Here is a 12341-nt window from a genome sequence, read left to right on the forward strand (position 1 = left end):
TTTCTCTCTTCCTATATCCCCTCCCTCTCTCTCTGGAATCAATAAATAAATCCTCAGGTAAGGATTAAAAAAATAAAATTAAAATTAAAAAAATAAAACATTTAAGCTATAAATAATATCTTCTATTTTTTTTAAAAGAGAAAACTCATGTAAAAGAAAATAGTTCTCTCTCAATTTTTATGATGGGAAAGGCTAAGGAATCATATTTTTAAAACACTTTGTCATAACTTAGAGGAGGGGTTTCATACTTGGACTATGCAGACACCCAGGGGTTCCAAGGGAAATCTTGCAAAGGCAACAAAAGTGGGTGCTGAGCTCATGGGATCCTGGATCTTCTAGCCTCTCTCACCGCAAGCCTGCAGCTCAGCTTGGGATTTTGACATGTTGGGTTTCACTATGACAGGTTGTCTGGACAAAAAACTCCAGGGATAGTCTAGAACTACTCTAAAGAATGGATCTTGATCCTTTTCATAGTGTGACTACTAAAGAGCTCCCAATACCTCCACTCCCTTCCCCCTTATAAAAACAAGTATCTCAAACACCCCAAAACATATCTTTCAACATATAGTACGTATTTACACATCATTTTATGAATGAGTGGGCAAACACACATAAGCACACATGCAGGCTTCTTACAGTTGATTCCACAACATGCACCATTCTGTTCTACAAACACCCTAGCAACTGGCTTCAAGGTCTTGGCCCTAATTTTAAAACTCTGACCTAAAACCTTGAAAATGCCAACAGAAGTATAAACCTTGAGCTCAAAGATCACAATGATAACCACCATTTGCATAGTTGTTTGCTGTTTGTCTTACTGCTTACAACATCTTTTAATTTACACCAACCTCTGGTTAAGGACTGAGTACGTTTTCATCACTGGGACAGAAAAGGCAGAATGAGAGAATTGAAGGAACAGAATGAAAGCTAAGCAAGCCACAGACAGTCACATCAGGCACGGTGCCACCAGGAACGCCAACAATGAGAAACAGGACTACCCTCAGAGCTGAGCAGCTGGACTCGACAAGAAACAATACATACAGGCCACTCAAAACCCAGCACTTGGGAGGACGGTTAAGAACCACTTAAGCATGTACAAACAATTCATCATGGTGGGTGGGAGGAGAACGTCTTTCAAAAATCCTGCTAAAATTCTTACCTTCTGTTAGAGGCCAAGATTACTAAATAGGTGTGCTCCTGGAACTCTAGAACTAACATACCCTGTTAAGTGTGAGTCTTTGGACCTAAAAGAGTCTGTTTTTAAGTATATACAAGAGACCATACTTTAAAAGGAGTAAGTATAGGAGGAATATAAGAAGTACAGAGTTAAATGGGGGGTTATAAGAGGGGCACCTAGTCCAGTAGGAGTTTGGTGGGGGTGCTGGAAGAGAACAGAAAAGTCATCCTTATCTAATGACCAAAGTAAACAAACAGGCAGAACAGAGTAGACTCATAGATACAGAGAACAGACTGACAGTGGTCAGAAGGAAGGAGCATTGAAGGACTGGGTGAAAAAGATGGAGAGACTAAGCAAATAATAAACAAACACACACATACACAAAACCTCACAGACAGACCTTAGTATGGTGACTACCAGGGGGAAAGGGGGGGATGGGGCAGGTACAAAAGGGTAAAGGGGGTAAGTGGTGACAGAGGGAGACTTGACTTGGGGTGATGAGCACACAACGCAGTATGCAGATGATGTGTTACAGAATTGTGTACTTGAAGCCTATGTAATTGTATTAACCAATGTCACCCTGGTAAATTCAATAAAAACTTAAAAACACTCTTCCTTTAGTTCTGTGTACAGTGCTACAGAGGAAGGAACACTCATAAAAGGGTTCTTGTTCCCAACAACCGTTTCCCTTCTCCTTCTCTCTCCTCTTCTCCCACTCACCGCCGTCAGCGAGCACACATCATTTTAAAAAGTCTGACCTCATATACCTCTTCAGGTCCCATCTCATTTCTCTGTTCTCCTTCACAGAATAATCTCCTATAACGAATAAGGCTATCTGTGAGGTCCACATTTCCTCTTTTTTTTTTTTATTCTCTCTTGAGCCCTCCCCAGTTAGCTTTTCCTCCCCACGATGCTACCAAAACAGCTCCTCAATGGCCTCCCCGTTGCCAAATCCAAGGTCATTTCTCAGTCCTCACCTGACTAATGCTCTGTCAGCTGCATCTCCACATGGCTACGCGCTCCTTCCCTGGAACATTCTTTACTTGCTTTCCAGGACCCCACTCTCTGCTTCTCTGCTTCCCTGGCCTTCCCTCTGCTTTCCCCACTGGAGTGCACCAGGGCTTAACCCCAAGACCTCTTTCCTTTACACATACACTCCCCAATGCATCTCCTCCATGCTCACGACTTTAAATACCATTTTTATGCTAATGATTCCTAAATGTTCTATCTCCCTCCCAGACCTCCTACTAATTCAAGTTTCATTTTTCCAACTACCATGAACAAAATCAAACTTGCTCTTCCTTGGATATTTATCCATTTCAGTAAAAGGCAATTCCATTCTTTCAGTCTCTCAGGCCAAAGACCTCAGAATCATCCTTGACTCCGGAAATCTTTCTCTCATCCCAGATTCAAAGTGGCAGCAAATCCTGTTGACTCTACCTTCAATTTATATCCTCGGTCTCACCTTTAGTTCATATCACTTCTCAACACCTGCACAACCACCTGATCTGAGCCACAATTATCTCTGCCCTCAGTAACTGCCACCACCCCTCACTGCGTCAGCCCTTGTTCACTGGTAGCTTATTCCCATCACCACAGGCAGGGGGATACTCGCAACACATTAGTCAAAGTATGACCCTCCTTTGCTCAAAACTGTCAGATGGAAGGGAGTTAGCTCCCTTACAGAGTAATCTGACAATGTAACAATTGAGGAAAGATGTGAGGAAGCAAACCATGTGAAATGTGGCAGAAAAACATCCCAGGCAAAAAGAAGGGCAAGTGTAAAAAGAGTTGATACATGAACATACCTGGATGTTCAAAAGTGAGCAAGGAGGTCGGTCTTGCTGGAGCAAACAAGTACTGATACTGATCTGAGGTCACCCAGAAATTCTCTTCTCCTAGTGTGAGGTATTTCCAAACCCCTGCAGGCTGTGCATCAGTCATTCATAAAATTTGTGAACACTAAAATGGCTATTACATCTATGCTGAACATTTGTTAAATCATTCCTGTGAATGTCGAGACAGGTTTTTAAAAAGGACCAAGGGATAAGGAGAGGTTGGTTAGTCAGACAATCATAACTCAAACTCAATTCATTTCTTATTCATTTTTAAATTTTAGAGGCAAACAATCTACCAATCAATAAGTAGTCATTTCTATCTACCAGTCTAAAATGTCAACCTCAAAACTTTGAGTTTCTTAGCCATTATGGTATATATTTATAAATAACAAAAGGGGTGAAATGTGGGATTTAAAAAATTAAAAGAACTCGCCGTGGCCGCATGGCTCAGTTGGATGGGGCAGCGGTCTATGCACCAAAAGCTTGGAGGTTCAATGCCTTAGTACAGCAGGTGCAGAGGCAACAGATGGATGTTTCTCTTCCCCTCTGTCTCTGTCCCTCTCTCTGTGTGTGTGTGTCTCTCTCTCCTTTCTACTTTCTCTAAAAAATCAATGGAAGCATGTCCTCGGGTAAGGATTAAAAAAAAAAAAAAAATTAGAAACACTCCTGTACATATAAGGTAATCAGAAAAATTGCATATTTAGCACTTGGACTCATTTGAACTATTAGTTATTTTAGTCCATGCACTGAATTTTAGCTCTTTTGCCCTTTTTTAGTTTGTACAACATATTTTTATTCTACCAGCTAACTTAGAACAACATTCTTTTATAAATGCTCAGATGATCCCTACTTTATCCCTTCTCAAAATGTTGATCCTTGAACTAGTATAAATTTATGTTTATTGGCAACAGACTGATTTATACCACTAAATTCATAATAAATGAAACTTAACACTGTGAGTTTTTTGATCTAATAGAAACCATAAAAAGTGCTTTACGATCTCCAACTTCCAAGCTCATTAGGTATTCTTTATTTTGCCACCGATGAACCAAAGAAACTTTAGCACTTGTTACTAATAGTACTGGAAACGTTAGAAACTAGACAAGAATTCAGTTTGCAGTTCTACCCCTGATTTTCCGTGTGACCTATAAGCTAATCTCCCTGTGAAACTGAGTAAACGGTGATTTAAAACATATTTTACTGTAATATTTGAGCTATAAACATATTAGGAGCAAAACAAATGAGAAATCCTTTCTGAGTTCTAGAACCTCAGACAATGACTTCTCTGTGTTTTTATATTTGAAGTTCCAACAGTTATTCAAGCAATTTATGGCCATTCTGTTGTAACGTCAAAGATTGCTTCCACAGCCATCATTCCTGTAAGCTGAAAATGAGACATTTAGATGCAGCCAAGGGAACAGAATAATTTGATTTTTTTTTTTTCTCAGTCCTTGATCAGATCTTCTCTTGGATAGATGTAGAAAATTATCTGACCTATGACTGTCAAAATGTCAGCCATTCTGCCAACTGCAACCATGGCAATTTCCCCAGCATTAGCAATAAATATGTGCATCCTTCCTTTGTTCAAGTTATGGTACATTGGCAAGTAACTGAAACTAAGAAGACTCAGTTTTGGCAATTTATTAAATCTATGATTTTCTTTTGGTAACAACTGCTGTATCATAGTTCTCTCCCCCCTTTGTAACTAACAGGTAGGCGTCTTATGCAGAATGGATTCCAAGCCCAGGCGCTCTGTAAGAGGAAATTTTACTTTCTTTCTTAGAGCCTATTCCCTATCAACAAACAAGCTTTCATCTGAAATCAACTGCTTTTACCACACAGATAGCTAAAAGCTAAGAAATACAGTACAGTAGTCCCTCTCTATATCGCGGCCTCACTGTATCGAGGGATTTTTAAAAATATTATATTTAATTATTTATCACGGGTTTTTCGCTATGTCTGGGATTTTGCGGTACTGTATATGTATGTTGTTAAGTTACGTAGGTTTAAGAGTGTAGAAAAAATGTAAGGTTCCTACTTCACGGAGGGGTGGGGGAGGGGTCTAGAACGTAATACCCATGATAAGTGAGGGAATACTGTACTCAACAGTGACTATAATTTTAGCTGGGTGACAGCCTAATAGGGGTGACTCTTCAAATAAATCTGTCAACCAATAGCCTATGTCTGGAGATTGTTCCTTGGCAAATGCATAATTATCTACTACATACAAAAAGGAAAGCCAAAGTTAGGCTAACTAGAACATCTCATACCTCAAAAAAAGGTTTTCTAAGATATGCTATTTGATTATCCCCAAAACCCTGTTCAGTATATCTAATTCCTTTATACCTATTTTAGAAATGAGAAAACTGATGCTTAGAATAGTCAAGAAACTTGCCTACAGTAACTGAGATGGTAATAAAGAGTCAGAACTCAAGCTATGGCTCAAGATGTATTCATCCATTCATTACGACAGGTTAAGAGCCTAAAATGTATCGGGCCCGATAAGGGCACTGCAAGTATAATGAGCAAAATAGAAATGATATAGTCAACATGAAGAAAGTGAAACCACCAACAATCAAGATTACTCTACCAGCAAGGTTATCATTCAGGATTGAAGGAGAGATCAAGAATATCCCAGACAAGCAAAAGCTAAAGAAGTTCATCACCACTATCCTGGTATTACAAGAAATGTTAAAGAACATTTTTTAGGTGGAAAAGAAAAGGCCAAAACCAGGAATAAGAAAATATGTGAAAGAAAAAAATCACCCCAGTAAAGGCCAACATATAGTAAAAGTATTAGACCAACCATTTATAAAGCAAGTCTGAAAACAATTATAATGGCTATAAGTACATACCTATCAATAATTACTTTAAATGTAAATAGCTAAGTGCTCCATTCAAAAGACACAGGGTGGCTGGATGGATTTAAAAAAACCTAAGACCGTTACATATGCTGCCCACTTAAGACTCACTTCAGATCTGAAAGACACACACTGGTTGAAAGTAAAGATAGAAAAAGATATTTCATGAAAATGAAAATAAAATAAAATAAAAAAGCTGAGATAGCAATACTTAAAGACAAAATAGACTTTAAAACAAAGGCTATAACAAGAGACAAAGAGCACCCAGAAATTCCACTTCTGTGTGCTCACCCAGAGAAAATAAAACACTAATTCAAAAAATATATACACCACTATATTCACTACAGCATTATTTACAATAGCCATAATATGGAAGCAATGTAGGTATCCACTGATAGATGAATGGATAAAGAAAAAGTGGTATGTATATATGCATGTATGTATGCATGTACACACACACACACACACACACACACTAGAACATTTCTCGGCCCTGAAAACGAATAAAATCTTGCCATTTGCGACAACATGCACGGACCTAGAGAGTATTATACTAAGTCAAATAAGTCAGAGAAAGACAAATACTATGTCATTTCATTTATGTGTGGAATCTAAAAAACTAAACAAATAAACAAAAAAACAAATAAGGCTCATAGCAGAGAACTGATAGTTGCAGAGGGCTGGGCATTGGGGGGGGATGGACAAAACTGATGCGACATCACTTCTGAGATTAGGGTAGAAAGACTGTGACTTCTGTCTTGCCCACACACCCTCGCTCTCCTGACTGACTGATCTGATGAGGCCAGCTGCCACCTTATGAGCTGCCCTGTGGAAAGGCCCTGTGATGAGGCAGGGAACTGAGGCAGCCTCCAACCAATGGCCAACACTGAACTAAGGCTCTCAGTTCAACATCCCACAAGGAACAGAAGGGTACCAACAACCACATGAGTGAGCTTAGAATGGACTTATCTCCCGCTGAGTCTTGGGATAACTGCAGCCCCAGCCAATACTTCGCGTGCAGACTGTGAGAGACCCTGAAGCAGAGTCTACACAGGCTGCTGACAAACAAAAACTATGCTAATAAATGCTGTTTTAAACCATGAATTTCTGAAATAATTATTTTATGCAGCAACATATCACTGATGCTATATGTTAATCATATGGCATATTAAAAAGAGATACAAAAAATGTAGAGCAGGGTAAAGGTGGAGTGTGTGCGTTACAGTCTTAAAAAGGGGTGCTACAGAGACCTGCAAGTGAATGTTTATAGCAGCATTATTCATAATAGTCAAAAAGCGGAAACCCAAATGTCCATCAGTTGATGAGTGGATAACAAAACGCTGTATGTCTATCCAACGGAATGAAGCATGAGACAGGCTACAGAGAAGCCAGCCACAGAAGACCACATATTGTATGGTTCCAGCATATGAAATGTTCAGGATGAGAAATCTATACAGCAGGAAGTATTTTAGTGGCTTCCAGGGTCTGGAGATGGCAACAGGATTAACTGTAAATGGCATGAGAGGTCTCAATTGGTGATGAAATCATTCTAGAACTGGATTGTGGTGGTGGTTGCTCAGCTCTGCAAATGTATTAAAAATCACTGCATTGTACACTTATAACAGGTGAATGTATGGTTCATAAATTATACCTCAAGAAAGTTGTTTAAGAAAAACTAGGCATGTTCACACAAGCACTGCTAAGAATATGAGATATGAGTAAAAACTTTAAGAAGGAACGGTACGAGGCATGCAAATCTTCAGGGGAAATACAGCAGACAACAGGAAAGCGATATACAAAACCGAGGGCACTAGCACACCGGGGCTGCCTGCAGCACAGCAAGGTGGTAGCGGGCTAAGGCTGAGTATCTGTAGATGGGGAGGGAGGAGATGAAGTGAGAGAAGTAACGGTGGATAAAGGATGGAGGCTTTTACCACAGAGTAAAGAGGTATACAAAAGTTCTGGGCCGAGGAGTGGCAGGATCTGACTTGTATTTCAAAAGGATCATACAATATAAAGAAACTATAAAAAGAACTTATTAAAGGCTCCATACAAACTAGCTACCTCCAGAGTTAACCTCTCTTATCTGACTGGGGTACTGAAGGTCTACCTTGAAAAGAAGGAGAAACTTATCAGGGTCTCAAAATGTCACCTGTGAGCCACCTGCATCAAAATCCCTGACTTCTGACTACTTGGGGCTGGGGATGTGAGACTCCAAATTTTACAAACTTCCCAGGTGATACCTTTGAGAAACACAACGAACCAGATAAAAACATTAAGGCCCCTCCAACTCTTACGTAGTGAGAAAGTATAAAGGCAGCCTGGATCATGTGTAAGGAAATGGCTAGGGTTTATTATAAGTAGACATCTGAACTGATTATTTTATTTTATTACAGAGAGAGTGACTTTTTCCCCCCACTCTCAGAAAACCTTACCCAGTTGTTTTTTTTCCCAGCATAAATTTCCATGTTCTCTCCATACTGCGGCTCTTCCAGTAACGTCTGGTATTCAAACATGAGACGGGAGCTCTCGCGGAGGCGGCCGCACTGAAACTGGTGATATTGCTGTACAAGTTCCTTCACCACAAGTAAGAGACACTCAGGATTTGAAGGATTCCAGGAGGCGAGGTTCTACAGAAGCCATAAATAAAAACCAGTTAAAATGAATGTTCAACATACAAATCCGGCATCACATTAGAGGGAAAGAATGATGAAACTCTAAGGGGAGCAGACTACTCTTCATCAGTGATAAAAGCTCAGAGCTGAAGTTAGAACAGTCTTTCAAGGTTGGCGATTTCTCTTGCATTCTAAAAATCCTTGCAGAAAACCAAGAGAAATTCCATCATGAGTAACCAGAAACAGAAAAGTGTAAAGCAGGGTAGAAATAAACAAGAAACCTAAATATCCTAGAATACCATAATTTTAGCTCTGGAAGACTTCATTTGTTTCTTACTCTTCCATAATTTTAATTTTTTCCATCTGCTCCTAAATTCAACATTATATGGTAATGTCATCAACTCGGATCTACAGACCATCTGCATCTGTAATACCAGATATAAATAAATGTTCTGTAAACACGAGAGTCCCACAGAAATATAAGCACAATGGTGATGGTTCAGCCTGAAAAACAGAGGAATGGAGTAGAGAGGAGGGAAAAGACAATTAGGAAATGTGAGGTTCAGAGGAAAAGAGGAAGAAAATGGCTGTGAGAGTTGATGGCCAGGAAAGGACCTGGAAATGAGGAAGAACTGATAAGTATATACATTCATTGACCAAACATTTACCGAGTGCCTATTATGTGTGCACCACTGTTCTTGGCAGTGATGAGAATGTGCCAAGCCCTCTCAAGGAGCTCACGTTTTAGTGGACCAAAATAAACAGTAAACAAACAATGTACTATATTCGAGGGTGATGAATGCTACTCAGAAAAACAGAGCATGCCTCCCAAAAGCCCAGTGAAGGACGAACTGCAAGGAAAAAGGAGTGATCAGCTGTGTCAAATGGTGCTTCTAAGTAAGACGAGGCCTGAGGACTGACGGCTGGGTCTAGTGACATGCAGGTTAATCACGTAGTCAACAAGTGTGACTTGGTGATATAATGCTTGACTGTGGGGGTTCAGAAGAGAATGGGCAGAAAGAAAGAGCAGATAGCTACATTAACAATTCAATCTGGTAACTGGAGGGGGGTGTGGGATCAAGGGAAAATTTTGCTCAGATATTGAAGCGTAACGGAATGTCAGTGTAGAGAGGGGGTAAACGTGATGATTTGGGGGTGGGGGGTAGGATACTAGGAGAGAAGATAATATATAGGCAGCTGGAAATGGGATCTCACAGACAGCTGGCCTTAGAAATGAGCAGAGTCCATCCAAAGGAACAGGAGGAAAGTAAAACTAAATGAAAGTGAATGCAGTCAGGTCAGTCCATGCAGTGAGAGGAGCTTATGTTTTCTCCTTGAAGTAGGAAGGATGGTCATAAGCTTAGAGTAAAGAAGAAGGAACGGATATTGGAAGTTCAAGAAGAAAGTGTAAAATAGTCATTTAGAAAAATAAATGGACTGAGGAAATGAAGGAGGAACTACACACAGCACTAAAAGCTCCTCCGAGGTTGGAGGTATGACTATTAAGTGAGGCTAATTAGCATAAATCCCACTGCCTGGGTGCAATGCAGAGTGAGAGGAATTTGAACTTAACAAAGGCTGGGATTTTGCCAGACAAGTACAATAGATAAAAAGAGGGGTTAAGAGATCTTAGAAAGTTTACAAAGCAAAGATTATAATTATGGACCTTGCACGTGAAGCCAGGAAAAGGCCACGTTCATAAGGGAAGTGAGAGTTAGTGAAAAGGTGGTAAGACCGATAGTCCTGGTGAGCTGGAAGAATTGTTGGAGTGGAGATACTAAAGAGAATGAATGGGGCAGACAGCAGGTAGGGTCGGAGAATGGGATGTTTGCATCTGAGAGGATGGAGGTGATCCGGAGCTGGTATTAACAAGGCCTTGCTCAGAGGGTGCCTGGCTAGGGCAGAGAGGAGAACGAGGTCACTGAGGAAAAGGAGTCAGGGACACACTGTGAGGGCAGGATGTTGGAAGGGTGATTTATATGAACATTAAATCACCTGGAACCATGACAGGAGCAATAATGCAGAGAGAGTGAAAACAAGCCATGTGCTAAAATCTTCCATAAAAGTGTACAAGGAGGAACTGGTGGGTCCCCCAGGCTGAAGGCATGAGTTTCAAAGACGGGGATGGGGGATTAAAGAAAAGGGACTACCATTTTCCTTGGTTGCAGCCTGGAAGAGAGAGGAGAGCAGCTACCACACCTCCATATATTATTATATCATTTTATAGATGACGGAACTGAAGCAAAAAGTTCAACATCTTGTCCGAGGTCACAGAGCTCTTACACAATAAAACTGGATCCTGACAAGCACTGTGGCCCCCAGCTCCTCCCTAAGCACCACGCCAAAGGCTCTTACACATTTTGGTCTCAGGAAACTTTTACACTCTTAATAAGTATGAGGATCCTAAATTATATATGAATTATATGCATTATATATATGAATTATATGCATTAAATTTACTATAGTAAAATGAGAACTGAGAAATTTTTTACAATTTTTATTATTAATTAATTTCAAAATAACAAATCTACCACATGTTAATATAAAAACATTTTTAATGAGATAACTTTTCTGAAAATAGTGAGAAGCATGACATTGTTTTAGCTTCTTGCAAATCTCTATGTCTGGCTTGTTTTTTTTTAAAGCTGGATTCTCTATGCTTTTACAAAATTCAATGTTGCAGTGTCGTTTTGGCAGGACACTGGAACTTTCCACTCTCTTGAGAAGGAGAGAGAGAAAAGTGTCCAAAGCTGCTTGTGGAAAAGAGGGCTAAGTATGAGAAAGAGAAAAATAAGTACACTAGTCCCTCTCTATATCGTGATTCACTTATCGCAGCCTCACTGTATCGTGGAATTTTAAAAAATATTAGATTTATTTATCATGGATTTTTCGCTATATCGCGGCATTTTGCAGTCCTGTATACATATGTTGTTAAAGTTACATAGGTTTAAGAGTGTAGAATATGTTTAAGAACATAAGTAATGTTTATAAAAGTGTGGAAAAGGTTAATAAGGGGCTGGGAATGGTTTATAAGTTTGTGGGAAGGATTTATAAGGCTTAAAATATATATAAATAGTAAAATAAATGTAAGGTTGCTACTTCGCGGATTTTCACCTATCGCGGGGGTGGGGGGTCTAGAACGTAATACCCGCGATGAGTGAGGGAATACTGAATACTGTATTCCTCTATTCACAGAGCCCTTACTGTACTTATCTTTGGCAGTGTGCATGAAAGAAGAAATCTGAAATGAGAACAACCGTGAAGAGCAGGCACAGGGCTCGTAATATATTAACAAAGAAAAGACACTTCAAAAATAAGTAATGAAAAGTGCATTAACAGAAAGTGGTAAAATACAGTAATATAGACAAAAGCAAAAAAATTAACTACTATTATGAAAAGTTATTCCTTCTCACTAACCACTGTGAGGCAGTTCAGGGAAGGTGTCCTGCCAGTTCGTTTTGCAGACTGGTGAACTGGAGAGGCTGAGTACCTGCTGGCACCCCAGTGCAGGTAACCGACAGTGGAGAACTCAGATCTGCCAACACTCCCCCATTCACTTCACTGAAATATCATTGTCGAACCAAAGAACCAGCACCTGCCTCTTTGCAGTCACGACCTATCTCACGTCTAGTGGCATTCTGACCCCCCACTTTGGCTCCCCCATCCAGGATGCCTGGCTTGAGGGATGCTCCTGCTCCCATGAGCCTCAACCTTCCCACATTTCTTTCTCACAAATACACTCCCCCACACATTTATACTCCCAAATTAATGACGCCACAGACTTGAAAAAGCCCAATCGATCCTCAGCTCCCACTGAGCTTCCTTATGTCAGAAACACGATGAAGGATAA

General features: G+C 40.1%; 1 protein-coding gene across 2 annotated transcripts in view; it reads right to left on the reverse strand.

Moving 5' to 3' along the window:
* Positions 1 to 12341, reverse strand: part of BABAM2 (BRISC and BRCA1 A complex member 2) — a 340273-nt gene that overhangs the window by 226537 nt on the left and 101395 nt on the right. For both annotated transcript variants that reach the window (XM_090280995.1, XM_090280994.1), the window contains exon 5: positions 8312 to 8506. In XM_090280995.1, the coding sequence (XP_090137121.1) occupies positions 8312 to 8506 (195 nt within the window). The remainder of the gene's footprint in view (positions 1 to 8311; positions 8507 to 12341) is intronic.

The sequence above is a fragment of the Furipterus horrens genome, unplaced genomic scaffold, assembly GCF_987537825.1.
Source record: "Furipterus horrens unplaced genomic scaffold, mFurHor1.1.pri manual_scaffold_6, whole genome shotgun sequence".
Taxonomy (NCBI): domain Eukaryota; kingdom Metazoa; phylum Chordata; class Mammalia; order Chiroptera; family Furipteridae; genus Furipterus; species Furipterus horrens.